Below are 23,679 nucleotides of genomic sequence, written 5' to 3'. Positions count from 1 at the left end.
TGTTTTTCACAACCAACTTTCATTTTCTATCTGATTTGATTGAAATAACTAAAGTTGATATTGATATACTTTACTTTTACGTTGAACAGGGTGCTGATAGAAAAACTAGACTGGATGATTCCTACTACCTTCATCGTTTCTTAGCTGACTTCCGTGATCTGGTTTCCTGGATACATGATATGAAGGCTATTATATCTGCTGATGATCTGGCTAAAGACGTAGCTGGAGCAGAGTCCTTGGTAGAGAGAAATCTAGAATGCAAGGTAATCCATCAATTTCAACTACTTTTGATTTGATTTTGAGGACACTTAAAAAATACATGATTCTCATCCCCAACCAAATAGAAAAAAAACCTTTGATTTTGTTTTCTTTGATTTTGTTAGTTTGTACCAAATATGATTAATAAAAGAAAAAAAAGAATTTGTTCACCAACCTTGCCCTGAAACGAAAGTTGTTTAAAGAAATTTGATTTTTTTTTTTCATGGACTTAGGGTGTACAAAGCACAATCCTTTATGTTCCCAATTACAGTAGAGCAAACATACTTTAAAACAAGAGTTCTGTAAGAACATTTTAGTAGAAACAAATCCAAGGAAAACCTCTTAAATAAAAAGTGACCAACAGAAGTGAGTGTAAAAAAACTGAAGTGGCAGAATTCTGAACAAGATTTGACAATGTGTACCAAAAACTTGATATGCATAAGATGAACATTTTGTTGCTAAATAATTAACTTAAAATGTTTTGAAATTGTATTTTAGGGAGAGATTGATGCTAGAGAGGACACTTTTCGATCTACAGTTGATGCTGGACAAAGATTAGTTGATGCTGACCATTATGCTGCTGATGAAGTTAGAGAAAAGGTAACATAAGATTTATAATTTTAATATACCTTGTTGTTATTTGTCCTCTATTACTGCAGACTATAGACCTTCCTGTAAAACTTGATATGACAATGCCTAAAAAATTGTTTCACACAGTACTGTTAAGTGTCAAAAAGTTTTGCAAAATATTGAATCAAGTGTAAGAGCGTCAAAAATAGGGATGCATATGAAAAGAAGATAGGCTTAACAATATAAAAAATGACTATCAAACACTTCTGAAAACCATTCGGTTAGAGGTTATTCTAGGAAGAAATGCAACTAGTATTTTCTATTTTTAATTGTATTATGATTTGTCGGTATGCTGTTATCATCATATTCAAATAAATACATATACATTTTAGTTGCAAGTACTGTCATCAGAGAAGTCAAGTTTGTTGGAGCTATGGGAAGAGAGAAGGATATTATATGAACAGTGTATGGACTTACAGCTATTTTACAGAGATACAGAGCATGCTGATTCTGTCATGACCAAACAGGAGGTGAGGAAAATCTTATGTTACTATTTTTATTCACTAGCTTTAAAGTAATCTAAACTGCTTTAACATCCAATTTTCCCACTGGACATTCAGCAAAACCACAATAACAATATCTTTCTAATTATGCTAGTAAATAGAAATTCGGTTTTATATGTTATATTAATAAAGTTATAGATTGTTTGCATTTTGTATATGTTCAGAAAGAATTATACTATGTATATTGAAAAAAATCTTTTAGTTTTCTGATTTGTTTATTTTGGGTTGTTTTTAACTTATGTTGTTTTGAAGTTTACAATCTGTGATCACATTATCTCTTTATTTGAAATTATCTCACTATCAATTTGATTTTACAACAGGCTTTCTTAGCTAACAGAGATCTTGGAGATTCATTGGACAATGTTGAGGCACTCATAAAGAAACATGAAGACTTTGAAAAGTCATTGGCTGCACAAGAAGAGAAGATTAAGGTTTGTATAGACAATAGGTAAAGAAGAAATTTGATTATGTTTTGGATAGATATATGAAAATATCAGAAGTGTTGATACCACTACAGAAGAATAAAAAGTAAACAACCTACAAAATATGTTTACTAGATGCTGTTGTATGTATATTTTTAGGTAATCAAAAATTGTGGTCTTAATTTTGTGTTTCTCCTGAATATGCATGAAATATTTGCCACTGCATATAAACAAAACAAAAATCAATCATCCATATAACTTTCATACTTGCATTAAAATTTCATAGTGACCATCTGGTAAATAATAAGACTCAAGCCTTAAAATTTTGTGAGAAAAAAATTATTGTGATTTCTTTAAAGTTATGAATCTGTAAAAAGAAGATTTTTATGTAAATATTTGTTTATGTTCCAGTTATTAGATGACTTTGCCACCAAGCTGATACAGAATGAACATTATGCCCATGATGACATAGCTAGCAGAAGAGATCAGGTACTTTTAAGTCTTGTTTTTTTTTTTAATGTTTCCTGGAATTTTTCTAGTATTGCATACATTAAATAATTATATACACTTTGAAAGTCTCTGTTAAATTCAATCACAATTTTTCTAGACCAGATGTTTTGTATTATTACTTCTTGAAGTATTTTGGTTTTCGTGTTGTTCAAATGGTCTCATTGACATAAAGCCCTACATCTCTATCTATTTGTGAATTTGAATACTTAAGACCATAGAGATTGAGGCTTTTATAGATTTGTTATAATTTCAAAACTGTGTAAGTCTTAATAAATGGTTGAGATGAAATATGTAAACAAGCCATGTTTCAAATTTAGATTGCTATAATAATTTCTTAAAATAATTAATTTTTCACTGGCTGTTTATCTGTTCTGAGACTTTTGATTTATCTTTTCAACAGGGACTAATACTTCTGTTTTTATTTTAGTTACTTACAAGAAGAAATAACCTGTACCAGTTGTCAACTGAACGGAGACAACTTCTAGAGGAGTCTTATAAATTACAGACTTTTGAAAGAGATTGTGATGAAACAAAAGGATGGATTAATGAAAAACTTAAAACCGCCTCAGATGAAAATTACTTGGTAGGTATCTTTTTGTAAAATAACAAATTTTACATTTTTTGAAATTAGCTTTCTAAAGACTATAGCAATTTAAGAAATTGAGATTACTGACCTAAAAGTACATAATAATCTCGGACATTTAAAATGTGGTGATTTTTCATGTTTTTCAAGTTCTCATTTCAATTGTGCTTGAAATTTTTGTTAACATTTATTATAAAAAATAATTTGTTAATCAAATTTGTTATTGCCAGAAAAGAAATTCTTGTTTCAAAAATTCCAAAAGGAGTATATATTACATAGAAAATTGGTTTATTACTATAAAAAGAAAAGAAATTGATAAAGAAACATGATTTTATTTTAGGACCCAACTAATTTACAAACAAAAGTTCAGAAGCATCAGAACTTTGAAGCTGAATTGGAGGCCAACAAGAATCGTATTGAAACCATTGAACAAACAGGAGGCCAACTTATTAGTGAAAATCATTATGCTTCAGAAGAAATTCGGTAAGTGTGCTACTTTTCTTGTATTGAATATCACCAGCATTTAGCTGGTGTAGGTAATATTAAATCACAAATTCAATAAATATTTAAGGAAATGTAAGACGATGTTACCATGTGTCTGATTGAAGTTTAAAGTAGTTTGTCCTAAGGAGTTCATTAATTGGTATATAAATCATTTCATTTCATTGACTAGCATTTGGTGCATTAATCTGGACAATATGTAGTTTCCACTAAACTGAACATTGTATCATCAGAAAGATGCTCTTACTGTAGAATGTTGTATAACACACAACCGTGACCAATACCTTATAATATGCTGTGACAAACTAGTCCAAGGAAAATATGTTATGTGAATTAAATACTGCATTCCCAGTTTCCATGGTTTCACATTTTTATTTTGTAAAATTAATTATTTTAATTTATGATAAATATTTTGCATTTCAGTGTCAAAGTTGATGAGATTGTTGCACTTTGGAAAACATTGTTATCTCAAACAGAACTGAAAGGTAACAAACTGAAGGAAGCAAGCCAACAACAACAGTTTAACAGAAGTACTGAAGATGTTGAATCTTGGTTGTATGAGATTGAAGGACAACTGAAGTCAGAAGACTATGGCAAGGTGCGTATCTAGTCACTATGCATGAGAAGAGAGAATGTTAATTTTGAATCAACTCTCAAGAAATCTTTCCAACTTACAACAAGATGTGATAGGGTTATAATTGAGGCAGTCTGTTTCTCTTTAGAATTACAGAAATAATGCATATCCTGTTTGGTTTATGGGTAAAAATGGTAATGGTAAAAAGCTTATGTTTGATTTTATCATGCCCTTAAGTCAGTCACTTGTTATTGCTAAAGACACTGAATTAATCTCAAATATGTTTCATATAAGTTTCTTATTTGATTGTGGGAAAAACTTGAACGAACTCGGTCAAGATAAATAAATAATAAGTCATTATGATTTCTTGTGGTTGATTTTATGCATATATCATATATGTTAGTTAATATAAATATCCCTATGTGTTGAATATAGTATATGATTTATAAACTTTAACATTTTCCCTCATTTACTGTTATATAGTTCTTGTGTAATAACATTTTTAACAATTCTTCCATGTAAAAGCTCACATGTAAAATATCTTCACAGTAGATATAACTGACAATCAATATGAGAAATATATTTTCTTGTTTTGATATATAAAAAAGATCTTAAAATTTACATGTAAAAGTTTATTTTTGGTTTTGAGTTTTTAGAAAATCCTTCATAGCATTCAGAATCATGAAGTGATAAAAATGTTATGTTAAGGTATTAAAAGAAATTGGATACATTTAGGAACACTCATAAGTTACCTTTAAATAATTGTTATACAATTTTACTTACTTTGAATGTTTTAACAGCAGTAGACCACTCATCTGATAGAAACACACCGTCTCGCAAATTGTTAAAATTATAAATAAGGGCTATTCCATTAAAATGTATGTGGGAGGGTAGGAATTGACTTTCCAAATATCTCTACATTTTGTATATTCGTAATAGACACATACTGTAAATAGTTTATGACCCACATTCAATAATTAAACTTCCCTTCCTACCCTCCCACTTACATTTAAATGAAATAGTCCTATAGGTATTTGATAAATGTATTAAAACTTTAAAAAAAAAAAAAAAAAAAAAAAAAAAAAGAAGAATAATCTTCATCTGGAAAAAACAAACTGGATATAACAGCAATCTACTGTAGGAATTAGAATATTAGTTTTTGGAATTGACCTTTAAATTATTTGAATTACCTGTCCACTTGTTGACATTGCTTACCAGATGAGTGGCCACACAGTAACTTCATATACATGTATATATATGTATGTTGCAATATACACCTGATTTTACTGAAATATTATTTTCTTTTGAATATGTTGTGTATTTTGCTTTATTATTAGCATATTAAGACTAGACTTGTAAGTTTTATTTTTATTTGCATATAATTATCTTGCTTGCTAGAGTGATTATATTTTTTCAGATTTAATTGTGTGTATAGAGTTAGAATTGACACCATTATTTATTTATTCTCACCCACAGAAATAACATTTTTACACAACAGTGTTATTTTACATTTTGTTTTTGCTTATTTTAACTCATTTTAGTAGAATGAAATGAAGTATCTCTTCAACAAAGGAGTTTCTGATTTTACCAAAGCTGTAATACCCCAGTTGATATGATGATATCTTTCAACAATGTCTGTCTTATAACTCTTATTATACTATGCACATCAGCACATGACCACTCAAGTTTCCACCTTCATGATAGCCTAAAACTCCTGCAAGACTTTCATGCATGAGAAATGTGAAATATCCCTTTGACCGATTTTCTCCTTTTCTCTTTGCTTTTTATAAGAACCTGCGAAGATATAGGACAAAATGAATCCTTTTACCTGTTTCCAGTTAGAGTAAAACCAGATATTATGTCATATAGTGGAAATTGAATAAATCCAAATAAAAGTTATTCTTCAATTATTACCAAGATTGCAGTCGCTCCTACTAGCTTTACACTATATTTATTCAATAACAGTTCTCGAAAAAGTGGTGATCAGAGGTTTTGACCACCACAATTTTGTAAGCACAGTCACAATTTTGATAAAGTTTGAATAATTACATAAGATTCCCAATAAGGCAACTCTCCACAGAAGATCAAATGACATAGAAATAAGAAACTTGGTCACTGTTCCGACTTCAACCATGAGCAAAACCCATAAAGCATATAGCAAGCTGTAAAAGGCCCTAAAACAACTAGAGAAAAAAAACCATCTCAAGCTCAGTTCTTAGAATGACCTTTGAACCCATCTTCACTGTTTCAGTTACCTTTACAGCGGAACTCTTTGAGTGTGTACTTTAAGCATAGAAGTCATACTTTATCTATTGTCTAATGTGAATATACATTTAAGTAAACTTTGTATATACCAAGCCCATGATTTGAATGACGGGGTAAAACTTTTGTTAATCTTATTTATAGATGGTAAGCCCAATTTTAATTGATTTTTTGGCAAACCAGTAAACATTATTTCATTGTTCTATGTACACACTCTTAAGTATATTTGCCATGATAATGAAACAATACATTGAAACACTTAAATCCAGATCTACACATTTTGTACCTCACTTTCTTTCTCTTCAGTTCTTACTCGAATACCTTATTTAGCTAGAGACTTCAGCAGAGTAGTCCGATTATCTTTTTCTGTTCAAATTTGTTCAATTTACATGCTTTTATGAGAACATAAAAAATGCTTTGCTGTGATGGTAAATAAAAAAAAATCTGCTTTTCAGTTTCACAAATCAGAATATATTTTTTAAGCCAAGCTATTAGAGAATAATATTTTATTCAAGAAGAGTAGTTTTTTATTCTTGCTCATTCTTTTTAGAAAGATATATTTAACCAGATTTTAGTAGAAACATTATTGTCATTTGTAATATTATTTGTGTTACCAATCTCTTTTGCTATTTACAATTTTCAGTGAAAAACTGTGTTTGAAATTAATGTTGTGACCATTAATCATTTTCATAAGAAAAACTTTGAAATTTGTTTAAAAGCTTGATTAAACAAGTGTTTCATCAACAGTATGTTACACAGATACTAGTTCCTTCAAGATATTTTTCCTATGAAATGCAGCACATGTAAGATAAAAAAAAAGTCTTTATCAAGCAAACTCGAAAAAACATAACAAATGATTTTGTCTTGGTTGGTTGTAAATAATGAACTAGAAGCAGTATTATTATTTTTTTATTAAAGTTTAAATTCTAGACAATGAAATGCATGTAGTAATGTTGTTAATGACTTGAATCTTTTAACAAGTACCATTTATCTCTATTATTTCAGGATTTGACAGGAGTACAGAATCTCCAGAAGAAGCATGCTTTACTAGAAGCTGATGTAGCAGCTCACCAGGTAAGAAATTATAAATCAAGTTTTTAGAATAGAAATCTGAGAGACCATATAGACATTATATTCCTCATGTGCTTTTGAATTTTTAATACAGGTCCTAAAGCAAACAAGAAATTTTGATTTCAAGAAAGAACTAGTAAAAGATAAATTACTTCATTTATTCAAAGAAATAATAAGCATTTTCAGTTTTCATACAGTGATGGATTTATAGAACATTGTTTTAATGTAGTGGTTAATATTGTTAATCCAATATTGCATCATAAATTCAGTTATTAACATACAATTGTCTGTATTGGTTTCTAGGATCGTGTTGGCGGGATAGTTATTAACAAACATTTGTCTGTATTGTTTTTTTTAGGATCGTGTTGACGGGATAGTAATTCAAGCTAACCAGTTTGTAGAATCTGGACATTTTGATGCTGACAATATCAGAAAAAAACAAGAGGATGTTGTCCAAAGATATGATGGCCTAATGGCTCCTATGTCAGACAGGAAGAACCGATTAGAAGAGGCCTTGAAATTGCAACAGTTCTTGAGAGATGTTGAAGATGAAGAAGATTGGATTAGAGAGAAAGAACCCATTGCTTCATCAACAAATAGAGGTATATAGTTTAATAATGTAGGCATGTAATGAAAAAAGTCTCAAATTTGTAACCTCAATATTCTAGAAGTGATGTCTATATTGGGTTTCCTTGTCTGGTGTTAGGCCAGCAAACATTTTCTGCATACTTCTTAGAAAGTGCTGAACAGAATGACTGAATAAGTGGTCAGCAGCTTGAGAGGGATAATATGTAACTATACTCATATTTCTAACTTTTCAATATGAATGTACTTCAAAACATTTTAATCACATATTTCTCCAATATTACTGCACAGAAAGGCTTCATATTTGACCAGCAGCTCAACACTGATTTTCCCAATCTATCAGAAAATTAATTCCCGTTTTCTGATAATATGAATTATGAGAGGGAGTATGATAAGCATGACACATTCATTCTTATTGGAAATAACTGGAAAGATGATGTTTTAGAATAATTGTGGTAATGATTCATTATGTTTAAGATATTTTTATTATCTTTTTTAAGGACGAGACTTGATTGGAGTACAGAACTTGATAAAGAAACACCAAGCCTTACAAGCTGAATTAGCAGGTCATGAGCCACGTATAAATAATGTATGTAAAGAAGGAGAAACCATGATAAAGGATGATCACTTTGCCTCAGCTGATATCAATTCCAAGATAGAAGATTTACATGCCAGATGGCACGCATTGAAAGTAAGTTATTTATAGCACTAAACATTGACCATTTTCTTCTTTTGGGGTTCCACTTCATATAAGTTCAGGTTAAAGTTTTTGGTCAAGGTAGTTTTTGATGAAGTTGAAGTCCTATCAACTTAAAACTTAATACACATGTTCCTTATGATATGATATTATTATTTTAACACCAAATTAGAGTTTACCCCAATTTCACGGTCCACTGAACATAGAAAATGATAGTGCAATTGGAGCATCAGTGTACTATGGACACATTCTTGTTTCTATTCTTATAATCTTTATCCTGACTTTGTGACAAAAAAACAAAAAAAGTATCAACCATTGTTTTTAATGAGTTCAATTAACTTTTAGTCTAACAGTCTCAGCAATAAACTATTTAATACTGCTTTAATATATAAAACTTGACTTTGCAGGAAAAGGCATCCCAGAGGAAACAAGATTTAGAGGATTCTCTACAGGCACAACAATACTTTGCTGATGCGAATGAGGCTGAATCTTGGATGAAAGAAAAAGAACCGATTGCTGCAAATACCGACTATGGTAAAGATGAGGATTCTGCAGAGGTATGTTGTATTACAGAAATTGATAGAGCTGGATCCCATGACATTATTGAAAAAAATTTGCTTGATTGAACATTAAATGAACTCCACATAGAACAATAGCTTCTTGAGGAACATTGAATACGAAATAATGTTAATAAAAATTGATGCTACCTTTTTGTAAAACAGTAGCTACAAGAAATCCTACCATAATGATCAAAATTGAAAATATAAATGTGTTCTCTAACTTTAGTTGGCCTCAACCAAATATTATGAAAAATCCACACAGATCAAATCAAAATTTGGGGGGCATAACTTTCCGTTCTTGAGCTATGTCTCTTTGTAACAATAAATGCAAGCAGGGGCATTATCTGTGTCTCTTTTTATTTGAAGAAAGTGTCAACATTAACCCTCTAATCAATGCACCTATATCTCTACAGGACAATTTAAAACTAACTATTGACTACTATGTCACAAAGTTAGACTTAGGTCTTTGTAACAGTTCTTTAAATATCTTTTCAGGCTTTGCTTAAGAAACATGAGGCATTCTTCTCCGATTTAGATGCTTATGGATCAGTTGTTGAAGGACTTCATGATCAGGCTCAAGCTTGCAAGGTAAGATAAATTGTCAACTAGGTTTGTAGACTCAAATATCAGTGGTTATAGTTTGATTTGATTACAAAGATATGGTGTACTTATTGATATGCTAATTTAATAATTAATCAGTCAATAATTTTCAAAAATGCATGTCAATAATGTTAACTTATATTAAAATAATGTGCATTTACTGTAATGCTTTTTATACCACCTACATAGAAAAAGATATCCTTGTATTTACTTGGGACTGTTGAAAAGAGTAATCACATAAAACAATGTTTGGGTTGGTTATTGAATTTTTGCAAAATAAAATAGTAATGTTTTGCACTTCTAGTCAAATTTTTAAATCAAAGAGCCATCATTAAATCACTTTTTCGAGGGGTGTTCAATTTTCAAAGTGCTTTCTGAAGCTTACATTCAGAATATTTTGTGTAAATTTGATTAAAACAGTCCTGAGTCATTACATTTTATAGACTAGTTTAGTAATACCATGCATGCACTGCCAGGTAATAGAAAAAGAAAGTAGTTGTTATGTGTTGATGTGAATTGTAGAGTAAAGAACTAGATGGGGTAAGATGAGAATGATCACTGCATATTAAATATGAGTTTTGCGAGTGATCCTATCCTATTAAATATACTGATCATACTACTAATTAATATACATCTAATATACTTAAGTCTGAGCCAGTATACATTTTCTCAGTTTGAAAGATTTTTTAAATCTTGTTGTCTTTTCTTGTTATCAGTGTCATTAACTTTCTTTACTCGATCTATATATGTGTGGACTAATCATGCTTTTTATTCTATGATACTTAGATACTTCTTTTATTGTCTTCAATGATACTCTCTAAGTCTCCCATTAATTTTTTTTCACTGGCAAAGTTTGTTTTGAATACAATTTTTGTGGTTGAAGCTTCAAGAAAAATATCTCTTTTATAATCTTTCTATAACAACTTTTTAATTTTCTCATCAAAATGGCAAATTATCTATGCTATTGTTTATTTACTAAGGTTTTTTTATATCAATTTCTTTCTCAAAATGAGGATATGAATACATTGCGTAATGCAAGACCTTTATTCTGACAGCATATTACTGGATCCTCACCAATTGTTTGAAATTCAGATGAAAGATGATATTGCTCACCATTTAGTGTGAATAGATTTAAAGAAAAGCAACAAAATATTTTGATGTGGCCTTACTAACATGATATCATTTACAGTAAAAGTAATTGAAAATTTCATCTCCAGTCATAGTATGAAGTCTAAAAGCTACACAGATGCAGACACAAATTCTTTCATTGTATATTTCACAGATATTTTTTGGTCAATATCCATAAATAATTTATGAAAAAAAAATAAAAAAATGTAAAAACTACTTCAAGAGGATAACTTATATTAAGAAATCCTCCTTGTTTTGCATCCACATCAAGAAGAAAAAACACCCAGATAAGTTATGAGCTTAAGCATTTTTTCGTTAACACTAATGATATTTTTAATGTATAAAAGCTTATAAAATGGCTAGACAGATTTTTGTATTACAACAATTGCAATATTTGTGATTATTTTTGTATGCATGAAAGAGTTGCACTAATAGAAAGGCAAACTTTTGTCTGCTGGTCACAATGAATGATTTTTAACATGAAACTTAATGTTTTAATAACACCATTTTAGAATAATTTTCTTATTTAAATCAGTTTAACCCAGGTCTGAAGGAAGTCCAAACACATAATTTGCCAAAATTTCTTAAATAATACTGAATTCAATCTAATGTTTTAGCAACAAGAGGCTCCAGTTATAGATGACCTTGCCACAGAAAAAGTAATGGCCATTTATGATTACAAAGAAACCTCACCACGAGAAGTATCGATGAAGAAAGGAGATGTTTTGACTCTTCTAAACAGTGCTAATAAGGTACAGTATAATTTAATTATTGTTTTGTTCACCATTCCATGAAATAGGCTATTTTTAAAAGAAAAACTATGTCAAGGTCAAAGGAAAACTAAGGAGTATTCAACAGGAATATTTTCCTTTAAGATTGTCATTGTTTTATCAAAAATCTTTGTTGTAATTATCTTTTTGTTTTCATTGAAAATGAAGTGTTTGGCAAGTGAATTGTGTCAATACTTTATGCCTTTGTAAATTTAAAATTGGTCTTCACTTTAGTCATGTTTTTGAAGCCATTTTATCAGTTATGATCACAGCATTAATGATGAATATATATTTTACTTTAAAGGACTGGTGGAAAGTGGAAGTTAACGATAGACAAGGATTTGTTCCTGCAGCCTACTGTAAAAAACTGGATCCCAGTCTGTCAGCAAGTCGTAACAATTTGATGGATGAGTTCACTATCTCTGTCAGACAGAACCAGATAGAAACACAGTAAGAACATTTTGTAGAATAATTATTAATTATAGAAATTATTAACGGCAAGTGGTTGATGTTTACAGCTATGGCTTCAACTTTATTATTGTTTTGCTTATGCAGTTTCATGTTGTAAATATGTAGGTCAGAACTTGGATCAAGGAAGAAATTTTTCTGGGAGATCATAAGTAAAAATATTTATAATCTTTGGCTCATTAAAAAAAAATCTGTTTAACATTACAAACACCAGTAAACATGTGGAAGCCACTCTGAAATCATCTATAAGAAAAGATGTTTTAAAATTCTACCTTTTTTATCAAGATGAAAATCATTTTTTTGTTTGTTGCTCAAACAGGAATTGTTTGCTTTATAATGTTTATATGACAACTCTTTCATTACAGATATGCTAATTTGCTTGACCTTGGAAACCAGAGACGTGAGAAACTTCAAGAGTCATGCAAGGCCTATCAGCTGGTCCGTGAAGCTGCCGAGTTAGCCAACTGGATTACAGAAAAAGAAGGCATTATGATTGGTGAAGATGTTGGGGAAGATCTGGAACAAGTAGAAGAATATCAAAAGAAATTTGATGATTTCAGGAAGGTATACAATTCATTTACTGTAATATAAGTGATGATGCACAAAATACTTTCTTGGACTGTGATGTTTTTCAGACATTTTAATGAAGTGATTAAACGGTATTACTAAAACAGAAAATCTATTTTACTTTCTAGTATTTTGAAAGAAAAAAGATCAACCTTGCTTGAAATTTTGTGAAGATGGGTGGATTCCCAGAGTTTATTAGAGGGAAATCTTATCTAATTTTTCCCAAATTTAACCATTTCCGTAAAATTTCCTATCAAAGAATAATGTGAAAGTATGTTTCTCACAAGTTTTAACATTATGAGTAAATAATATAAATCATGTAATACTTGTTGTCTCTTCTGTTGGTGATGCACTTGTGATATAGTTATACCTGCTCCTTATTGTTTGCATTTAAATTTTGTGTTATTCTATTTCAGGATTTGAAATCTAATGAAGCTAGGCTACAGGAGTTGAATACCATTGCTGATAAACTGACTATACTAGGAAGAACTGAAGCAGCTGAGAAAATCAGAGATCAAATTGCTGTAAGTTAAATGATGCAAAAAGAATTGTTATTAAAACCCAGAATTAGCTTGCCCTAAAATTGAATCATTGAAATTGTCTTTGCACATCTGAAATGAACCAAGTAAATATAATGTTATGAAAAAAAAAGAAAATAGGGTTATTTTTAGTAATAGAAAATGACAGTTGTATGAGCAATTCCATTCTATGATTAAATTTAAAAAATGCAATTTAATGGTAGGGATGAAACAATGCATGATAGTAAATCAGTGGATTAAAAGAGCTGTAGAAAGAATTTAACATGTATAATGATTATCATTACTAGGTTCTGAACACCAGATGGGCCAATTTACAGACCGTAACAGCTGAAAGAGCCCAGTCTCTTGGTAGTGCACAAGAAGTCCAAAGATTCCATAGGTAAGGATGGTTGGTTTTTTTCCCTCTTAATGCCATCTTATGGCCCTTAGCACATTATAGATCAATAGATCAAAAATATTCATGAGATGTTGTGTGCTATCCAGCTTAAATCAACGGGAAGGACTGTCAGAAAATTATCATGCTTGAAGCTTTGATTTGTTCAATACACGTTTATTACAAGAAATACTTTAAAGACCAAAATTATGTCTAAAAGATTCATTTTTTCTTCAAAATCTATATAATTATGTTATCATTATTTACAGAGATGTTGATGAGACCAAAGATTGGATTGATGAAAAAGATTTTGCTCTAAATAATGACAATTTTGGACATGATTTGGCCAGTGTTCAAGCTCTTCAACGTAAACATGATGCTTTAGAGAGAGATTTATCTGCACTTGGTGAAAAGGTTTGTACAGGAAAAGATGACATTCTGGGGTCAATGTTATTGATTTTTTTATCTATCCAATGGGCACATGTTGTTTCAATAAAAATGAATTAGGATTACATAGTGCAGTTTGATGTAAAATATGTAACAAATTAAAATGAATATAATTTTTAAAGTGTATGTAATGATTCAAAGAGTACATTGTTTGAAAGAAAAAGAGAGACATATTAATGTTGGTGCATAAAAAAAAGACAATTATTAACTTGCTGTTCTATACAAAGTTTTATTTACTTAGCACTATTGTGAGGTACTTCTTGCTTTGTGTTGATTCAAATTATTTGTATAAGATTTCTTCCAAATGTGGATGATTCTAAATGTGAAATAATAAAGATTTGATATATTTACGATATCATGATTTTGTAGGTGAGAGATTTAGATGAATCTGCTAAACGTTTGATGCAGACCCATCCAGAACAGGCTGAACAGATATATGAACATCAGCGACAGATTAATGAACAGTGGAATACATTGACTGCAAGAGTAAGTAACAGTCTTTTTAATAAACCCATGCTTTTTAATATTCCAAAAAATCATTTAAAAAGGCAAACTAAACACTTAACTGTGGAAAACATCTTGATTAAAAAAAAATTACTGGTATCACAAAATAAAAAACTGAAACTGAAAAATTTTGTCCATTCAGTGAAACGTAGATATTGTATGAATGAAATATTTGCCACTGAACATTAAGCTAACAGCAATCAAACAATCATTATTTGGTTCTAGCTTTATTTATTGTGTTGATGAATCTTTCTAATCTTTTTTATTAAGGCTGATCAACGTAAAGCTAAGCTTCTGGACAGCTATGATCTTCAAAGATTCCTTAGCGATTACAGGTAATTTTAATATGTAGTTTAAATTACAAATGAATGATTTAGGATGTGTTCTGATTGTTACTCTTTGTAAACCTTTTTTAGTTTTCTCTTGCTAATGATATAAGCCCATTGGATGGATTATAATAAGTACAGCAGTACAAAATGAATTCCATTAAGAAAATGTTTTATGGATATCAACTTTCAACCAAAAAAAGTCAGGGAAATGAATATGTTGCTGTGTTAATGAAACATCTCCCTGTACATCCATTAACATTAGGAATCGAGTCATGAAGTTATGTTAATTATGTTGAAGACTAGTGAAAGAAATGTGCTTAAATCGATATATAACTGCTGGTTCTTTGTATTGTTGAAGAAAACAAATGATGTATAACAGTTTCTTGAACTTTTTTTCAGAGATTTAACTTCCTGGATCAACAGCATGATGACACTGGTATCATCAGATGAGTTAGCCAAGGATGTCACAGGAGCTGAAGCTCTGTTAGAAAGACACCAGGTAGGGTTTGTGTGTATGTGTGTGAAGTCAAAGCTTTTATTGTTTTGGCTTTTAGTACTAAAAAATGTAGCAGTTAAAAGTTGGAAGTATTTTAAGTTTATTATTTCCTCTCCTGTATAAGAGGCTTCTTTTGATTAATATTCAAAAAATGAAATTTCATTATTAAGCAGTTGTATTACCCTTTATTTTTTATTCATTTGCACTTGATTGGTATTGGCTTTTTTTTATAAGATGCTAAGTCAAATAGTTCTTGGTAGATAATTCATTATCTTCAGTTAAATTTGTTTTATAGATTTATTTTGCTTATCGCTTGCTTTTTATCATTTTCATTTTTGGTTTTTGAAATTCTGTTAACGCTTTTAAGATGAGATATGTTTTATTTTTTTAATAAAATTATAATTTTAAAGCCTGTTAATGTTAGGAAGCCTTGTTTCCCCCTTCTAATTGATATTGTAATGTATTGTTAAACTTCTATGTGCATTGTCTTTGTCCAGTGCTTAAAAACAAAGGTACATGTCAAGCTCATGTTATTTCTATTATCTGTTTTATTCATTTGACAGTATGAATTGCTGTTTTTCTGTTGAAACAATTCTCTATGGATTTAACTATAGTATATCTGTTTTTGGTCTGGTAATAAGCCTTAAATCAATATTTTGTATTTAATTTTAAATATTTGTAAGGAAACTAGACACCAGGTCTTACTATAAATCATGCAGCCAGCTCTTAAATAAAATCCCATCAATAGCAAAATAATAAAAGACACCACATATTGGTGCTTGTTTTATTGTTGTCAGATATGTTAAAAAAAAAAAGAAGTAAAATCCTCGATTTAAAAGTTTAAACATGCTATTTCACTAAAAATAATTTTGATTTGAACTGTTTACAGTCTGTATTTAGATTTTGTACAATGTCCTATTAAAAATTGTTGAAAATATGAATATTTAAGGTAGATCGGGTGTCACATGTTACAAAAATGCTTATTCTGTTTGAATCTATTTTAACAAGTATCTAAATAATTAAGTGTATGTAAATTATTTGAAGACCAAATCCTTTTAAAATCAAGGGCAGTCAAGTATATTGAATTTAAAAGGACAATTTGTGTTTTCTTGAGTTTTTAAGAAAATTAGGACAGTGGTCCCATTTTTATTTAATATTTCGTAATATCTTTAAATTTAAACCAATTTTATTAACGTTTTCTCAATAAGGAAAAATTAAATTTTCCCTATATTACCAATTAAACTGATTTCATTAGTTTCAAAATATTTTAACAAAAAAAACAAGGTAAAGAAAGATCTATTGTCAAACATTTAGACACCCCAACTACCTTAAATAAGAGTGAGAAAGTCAATTTAACAATTTTACCAATATGATCGTAGAAATATTTGAAATCAAAAGCTTAAGATATGAGAAAAAAGTATGATGATGCTTTTCACTTAAAATTGTGCAAGCAGGTGATCGTAATCTTTTACTTTTGTGTAAGTTGTACATCATGCTTTGTACAAGGTCAAAGTGTAATGTCCTCTATTACTGAAGTACGGCAAGGCTTCCTCTAACATTTCCAGGCAGTGCCAGCAATAACAAATGAACAACCTACAACATACCCTGTCGTATTGCAGATGTTTAGCTCTGAGATTGTTAGCCATTACGGGATCACCAATCTCCCTGGAGAGGATGATCTAGATGAGGTGACTATGTGTCATGCATCTTGGAGGCGTGTCTGCATTATGATTGACATGTTTGTTTGTTTCAGATACAGAATTTAGATCCTGTGTGTTTGTGTCATTCTGTACCAGATTTTGAATGTTAACCCCTCTCTTTGAAAGGTGTTTTCTTGGGATTGATCATTGTTTTAACCAAATGCAGTGTAATTGGGGTGTAAAATGCAGGTATAGGCAAAGAGGGAACACAAAATAGAATAATTTCACAATTAGCAAAAGTTTAAAAAATAATTAAATAGAGGGGCTAAAAATTGGCATATTTTGGCAACAATTTTTTTAAAATTAAGGATAAGTGTAGCTGGACGAACTAGTATCTGTATCATACATTATGGAATTTGTGCAAAAGAAAGTAACCAGGTACAATTGCTGACCAATGCCATAATTTTGATTGGCTGGAATCATTCAAATAGGGAACTGTGGCTTATTACAAATACATGTTATATAGCATTGAAGAAAATGAACTTTTAAACAATTGTTGATTTCATCGTATTAATTGTGGTCAATTCTGATCCCAAGAAATAGCCTTTCAGTTTGTTTAATGTATTGTAATGTCACTCCGACATGTATTGTATGATAATGTTATATAGACACAGATCTAAAATGGAAATGATGATATACCAGTATATGTGTCAGAACAAGTTAAATAATAATAAATTTCCCTTAGTACTTCACTAATTATATTGCACACTGATAATACCAATCAAAATTCATTCTTTCTCTGTTTTGGTTGCTCCTGCAGAAATTTCTTGATTAAATTTTTCACTTTCAATTCTATTCATTGCTAATATGTTTACTTAGACTTATCTATACTTTATCTAAGTTTTGATTTTCCTATAAATAAGAATGGAATATCGTGTTCCATAGAAATAGTAAAATAATAATAAGAGATTTATTTAAGAATAACATTTAGATAATGTTTGTAGTTTTAAATATTTTTTAAGACTACGAATAACTTTTTCAAACCTTCATGCATTTTTACAAAACTTCTGATAAGTCAACATTACACGTTTATGCCCACAGCAGCAGTTGCATGCAAGACACAGGGTTCTGTGGAACCCTTTAAAAATTTTCTAATACAATTGACCCAGAATGTGCTCATGAGAGAGTGTAAGTTATTCATTTTACGAGAGACAAGTTACTGTAATAGCAGAGGAGACCTTAAAATGTATGGGTATTCTAAGGTTTTAATGCAAACGACCCAACATGCACAATTTTCTTACCACTCAATAGTTAATAGTATTAGAAACCTTCTATCCATTGCATGAATTGTTTGGAGTGCATGAATCAGTAGTAAAATTACTGAAATAAAAAAAGGCTTATTTAACAAAATGGTGTATTAAGCAAAGAACTCTGGTTCTTCATTTCAAGTAAAATGAACCAAACAACAGCAAAGAGGCATGTATATATATAGGATTTATACCCTATAGAGTGATATGATTGTTGAATAACAAGTAAATTTTGTGTACGTTTTCAAGTTAACCAGCTAGGTTTCTATAGACAAAAGCATTATTGTGCATCTTGGGATGTTTGTAAATAAGTCCAAGAAACTTCAGAATTCTTTTATAGTTTGATAGTAAAAGATGAAAAGAAATGGAGGCTTCAGGTTTTAGTTATATTGTATGGGATGAAAGTGCAGACATATTATGAATATTTCATAACATATATATATTAAAAAAGATGTGGTATGATTGCCAATGAGACAACTCTCCACAACATGCAAAAGGTACAGCAATTTACCGAAGCCAAATACTAGGTATTTTACAATAGAACTGATTGCAATTTAGTTATTACAAATTCTTTCATACATAGCAGACTCTGATGAGAACTGCTTGTTATTGCATTTACAAATGAAAGGAACCATATGTTTATTTATAGAAATTCCTGAACGATTTCTTTTTGATTTAACAATTTTTTAAAGTCGAAAGTTTAAATTATTTTAGAATTCTGACTTTTCTTGGTAATTACAAGTTAACACATAGCTAGATAGTGATCTAACCAATGATTTTTCCTTTCTTTAGGACTTCCAGAACCTACCAGCATGCAGCAGTGTCTTCCTTAAATCTATTTATACATTTTGTGATTTGTAGTTTATCAGATATACACAATCTAGTTTAGTTTGAATTGTCACTTTCCACAAATTTTAAATGTTTTGATGTCTCTGAAAAAAAAAATTCTTTAAACTGTGCTAGATTCTTTGACCTTATTTCTACCTAAATCAATATTTGTCCTGAATTAGTATTTATCATAGAATAGTGCTTACAGTTCAGAAACCAACTTACCGATTTTCTCCAGATGTCCTTATTCAGTTTATAAGAATTAAAATCAAAAAAATTATATATATGAAATGCCCATTCCTCATTTTGCCTATAAATAATGTTGATCTTTGTCTGTAGCAATCGTGTAATACATTGGTCACAAAACCTTAAGCTACTTGGACCGTATCTGTTATGTATGTTGGTATTAACTGTTTTGATTTTCAACCTATAGGAACATCGTACAGAGATTGATGCTAGATCTGGCACTTTCCAAGCCTTTGAAGTATTTGGACAACAACTGCTTCACAATGAGCATTATGCTAGTGATGATGTTAAAACCAAACTTGATGAGCTGGCTAATGCCAGAGAAGAACTGGAAAAGTAAGTCGAATCTGAAGGAAAGTCTACTGTAATTAGTTATGTTGCAATACATTGTGATTCATGAAAAAGTATTGCCATTATAGTATTGTGATGTCAGGAAGTAGGGCTGGGTGATGGGCAGGCTGGGAAAAGTGGGTTCCTTATTTGTGTAATCAACCTTTACTGTTTCAACCCAGATCCTTAAAACTTCACAAGAAAGGGCAAGTATGTTGAAGTTGTACACCTGCTAACATTTTCTAATTTTTCCAGATTCAAGAACTGATTAATTTTTTTCCAAAAAAATAATTAAACGTTCATTATAAAGCATTCTCCATTGTTTAAGAATCATTCTTAGCAACTTGGACATTGAGTCTTTGATCTATTTTTATGCCCCACCTACGATAGTAGAGGGGCATTATGTTTTCTGGTCTGTTCGTCCGTTCGTTCGTCCGTCCGTCCGTCCGTCTGTCCCGCTTCAGGTTAAAGTTTTTGGTCAAGGTAGTTTTTGATGAAGTTGAAGTCCAATCGACTTCAAACTTAGTATACATGTTCCCTATGATATGATCTTTTTAATTTTAATGCCAAATTAGAGGGTTTACCCCAATTTCACGGTCCACTGAACAAAGAAAAAGTGCGAGTGGGGCATTCGTGTACTGGGGACACATTCTTGTTCACTGTTATTTTGACCCATGTAAATCAATTTATTATCTCTATTACAGAGCATGGATTGCAAGACGTATGAAGTTGGACCAGTGTTTGGAACTACAGTTGTTCTACAGAGATTGTGAACAAGCCGAATCCTGGATGGAATCCCGTGAAGCTTTCTTGTCAGGTGACCAAGTAGATGGTGATAATGTGGAATCTCTCATTAAGAAGCATGAAGATTTCGACAGAGCCATTAGTAGCCAGGTGATTGTTAAATAATAAGGTTATTGCATGGATACATATGAAAAACTTTTCCAAGACAAGTTGAAGATCATACTGTAAACATGGTTTTTATCACTAGTAACTTTTTGCAATTTCAATTTCCATACATCAAAGAAAAATTCACACAATTTTTTGTGCCTTCTATGAACAATTTCATGGGGAGGCTATAAATATTTCTGCAGTATATAACAATTTCATGTGATTGTAAAAAAGGTAAAAATAACGGTGATTGGAAAAATTCCTGCATATTTCTTTTACTGGAAATAACTGTAAATTTATATTTATGCCTTGTCAAATGCATATATACACAAACAACATAACATTACTGTAAAAGATATGTTATGCAAGTCATCAATTATATTCAGATATAAAATGTATTATTTAAAAAAAAAATGTTCTTGTAGTTTGTATTGTTTAATTGAAATAAGGATTATATTTTTTGATAAAAGTGATGTTAATTTACTATTATGAGGGATTGATCATAACATGTTTTATTCAAAATTTGATGTTTATTTTTCAGCAAGAGAAGATACAAGCTTTACAGTTATTTGCTGATCAGTTGATAGGAGGAGAACATTACGACAGTGGTGCTATCACAGACAAGAGAGATCAGGTCTTAGATAGGTAATATATATATACTATTTGCTTATATTTGGATAACAGCTGCGTTTGTTACAACCTTTGGTAGTCGAATCAAACCAAGCCTTTGTTATTACATTATTAGCAGCCATTTAATTGTTGACAGATTTTTATCAAGACAGCTCCAATCAACTACTTTTATGGGATTTGTACCCCTTCAAAATGTGAATTATATGAAAATTGCATTGTAAGTACTCTCACAGCTACATATTTTGTTTGATGCATTTGGAAAGATCATAGATGCCAACCATTACGATTTTGCCATAATTTTTACGAATTTGCGATACAAACTAAGCTATTACAGTCAATAGTCGAATAGTTACGGCGTCGTTCAATTTTGTAAAATGCGTATTTTTATCATTGCTTTTCTGGCCCGGTCCGGTATTTAGAAAACGTCAATGTAATGCTTCCAGTTTCTTAGGAGTTATGGACATATCGTTTGGGGACTGACTTACTTCTGAAGAGGAAAACACACATTTTATGAAGTGGCTTTCCCCCTTTCTCTCTTCTTCATGACAAAACCATATCTATTGAAAACAAGAAAAAAACCCAATTATGAACAACTAATGAATGGAATACATACTACAGATAACATGTTTAACGAAACACATTATTGCACATCACTTTGCAACCATTCATCAGTAATTTATTTGGTAAATGCACAATTTTGAATGATAACTGAAAAGTTTTCAAAATTACTGAAAATGTGATAGATTGTTACTGAATGGGTCAAAAAAGGGTTGGCATCTATGAAAGATAAAATATGTGCTATGATACGTACCTTGGAACCCTGTTCTTTATTATAATAAATTTAGAATGTGAAAACAACTATTTAAACTTTTCTATTTTGTACTAAAATAGCCTATTTTATTACAGATGGACCCAATTAAAGGATGCTCTGATAGATAACAGGTCTAAGTTAGGTGAGGCTCAAACCCTCCAGCAGTTTTCAAGAGATGCTGATGAAATGGAAAATTGGCTCCAAGAAAAATTACAGATTGCTTCAGATGAATCTTACAAAGATCCCAGTAATATTCAGGTAATAATGCAAATTGATCAGTAGTAAAGCTACTATTTCTGAGATTCATTTTCAGATACATAGCAGTTACTACATTTGTATGGCCCCGGAACGAAGTTGTCAGTGCCATACAGTTTTACCCTTGTCCGAAATTCCGTAATTGCGAAATTCTGTCATTCCGTCATTCCGCAACAAACCATTATATGGAGGTTTTTTTTCTAAACGCCTTCAGATATTGGGTTGATTTTTGTTATGTGAGTTAACCATGATGAGTTACAGATCAAGTTTAAGTTTCGTTCTGCTCCGCTAATTTTTGCCAAAATAAATGGTTTACAACTTCGAAAATTGTTGAAAATCACAGTTATACAGACTTTTTTTCTATACGCCTCCAGATTTTGAGCTGATGTTTGATATGTGAGACTACCATCATGTTTGTGTCAACATGTGTTATTGAAATTGCAGATTTTTCAACATTTTGAGACGGGGCCATTCGTGTCGCTTTGACACATCTAGTTATCATAGCACATAACAGTCATCTCTACATATCTGTATTGAAAAATAAATTCTTTTAAAACCAATATTGTTTTTGTAATACATCAACTGACAAAAACTTAAAAAAAAAAAAATTTAAAAAAATGAGCATACCTCACATGATATTATTCTCTCAGAAAATTTTCACTAGCAAATCACTTCTCAAAATAAGATTGCAATATCAAATGGATGTACACTCCAAATATATAAACATTTAATTTGAACAAAAAAATATATCATTACAATTTTGTATTTTAGAGTAAACACCAGAAACATCAAGCTTTTGAGGCAGAACTAGCAGCCAATGCAGACAGACTCCAATCTCTTCTGGGTGTCGGACAAGGTGGGTTTACATGATTGTCTTGGAAATGGGTAATAATATCAATGACCTCTACTTTTAGGTCCTATAGTTAGGGCTGTTCCATTAAAATGTATGTGGGAGGGTAGGAAGGGACATCAAGCGCTTACATTTTTCACACCTCTTATCTATTTCATTGAAACTTGATAACTACAAAATTTTGTCTAGTCGTACATCTTGTGTTTTGAAGGACTTTGTTACCAGACATGCTATACATTTAAATATACTGGCCATTTGTACTAGCACTTTTTCAGAATTATCCAAACACAGTGAGCAAAGAGAAAAGTTCATCTGAACTCTACATGAAGTGTTTGTTTTTCCAAATGCACCCTTTTTCTGCATATTATTTTTTAAATGTTAATTAGTCAAATTATTTGTTGTCGTATTCTTAAGTTTCTATTTAAAAACGAATGTTAAACATTTCTTGAATATTACCAGGTATAAATTTCCATCTTAAATCTACCTACAGGTTCCAAAAGTAAGTATAAACCAA

General features: G+C 30.5%; 1 protein-coding gene across 34 annotated transcripts in view; it reads left to right on the top strand.

Moving 5' to 3' along the window:
• Nucleotides 1-23,679, top strand: part of LOC139512332 (spectrin alpha chain-like) — a 55,886-nt gene that overhangs the window by 12,900 nt on the left and 19,307 nt on the right. For 7 of the 34 annotated variants that reach the window (XM_071299893.1, XM_071299891.1, XM_071299892.1 and 4 more), the window contains exons 10-36: nt 90-263; nt 757-858; nt 1,221-1,358; nt 1,712-1,822; nt 2,225-2,302; nt 2,751-2,906; nt 3,247-3,389; nt 3,831-4,005; nt 7,249-7,317; nt 7,673-7,916; nt 8,400-8,590; nt 9,004-9,153; nt 9,652-9,744; nt 11,502-11,636; nt 11,959-12,104; nt 12,488-12,686; nt 13,106-13,213; nt 13,516-13,607; nt 13,871-14,015; nt 14,418-14,534; nt 14,823-14,887; nt 15,281-15,380; nt 19,586-19,734; nt 20,433-20,622; nt 21,161-21,264; nt 22,156-22,318; nt 23,087-23,171. In XM_071299893.1, coding sequence (XP_071155994.1) covers nt 90-263; nt 757-858; nt 1,221-1,358; nt 1,712-1,822; nt 2,225-2,302; nt 2,751-2,906; nt 3,247-3,389; nt 3,831-4,005; nt 7,249-7,317; nt 7,673-7,916; nt 8,400-8,590; nt 9,004-9,153; nt 9,652-9,744; nt 11,502-11,636; nt 11,959-12,104; nt 12,488-12,686; nt 13,106-13,213; nt 13,516-13,607; nt 13,871-14,015; nt 14,418-14,534; nt 14,823-14,887; nt 15,281-15,380; nt 19,586-19,734; nt 20,433-20,622; nt 21,161-21,264; nt 22,156-22,318; nt 23,087-23,171 — 3,622 coding nt within the window. Of the gene's footprint in view, nt 1-89; nt 264-756; nt 859-1,220; nt 1,359-1,711; nt 1,823-2,224; nt 2,303-2,750; nt 2,907-3,246; nt 3,390-3,830; nt 4,006-5,318; nt 5,337-7,248; nt 7,318-7,672; nt 7,917-8,399; nt 8,591-9,003; nt 9,154-9,651; nt 9,745-10,278; nt 10,297-11,501; nt 11,637-11,958; nt 12,105-12,487; nt 12,687-13,105; nt 13,214-13,515; nt 13,608-13,870; nt 14,016-14,417; nt 14,535-14,822; nt 14,888-15,280; nt 15,381-16,942; nt 17,066-19,585; nt 19,735-20,432; nt 20,623-21,160; nt 21,265-22,155; nt 22,319-23,086; nt 23,172-23,679 lie in introns of all 34 variants that reach the window. The other 27 variants (XM_071299874.1, XM_071299876.1, XM_071299860.1 and 24 more) reach the window with 9 other exon arrangements.

Source organism: Mytilus edulis, chromosome 2, assembly GCF_963676685.1.
Source record: "Mytilus edulis chromosome 2, xbMytEdul2.2, whole genome shotgun sequence".
In the NCBI taxonomy this organism is placed as follows: Eukaryota; Metazoa; Mollusca; class Bivalvia; order Mytilida; family Mytilidae; genus Mytilus; species Mytilus edulis.
Note: the sequence above shows the minus strand (reverse complement) of the source record. Positions and strands in the feature narration are given on the sequence as shown.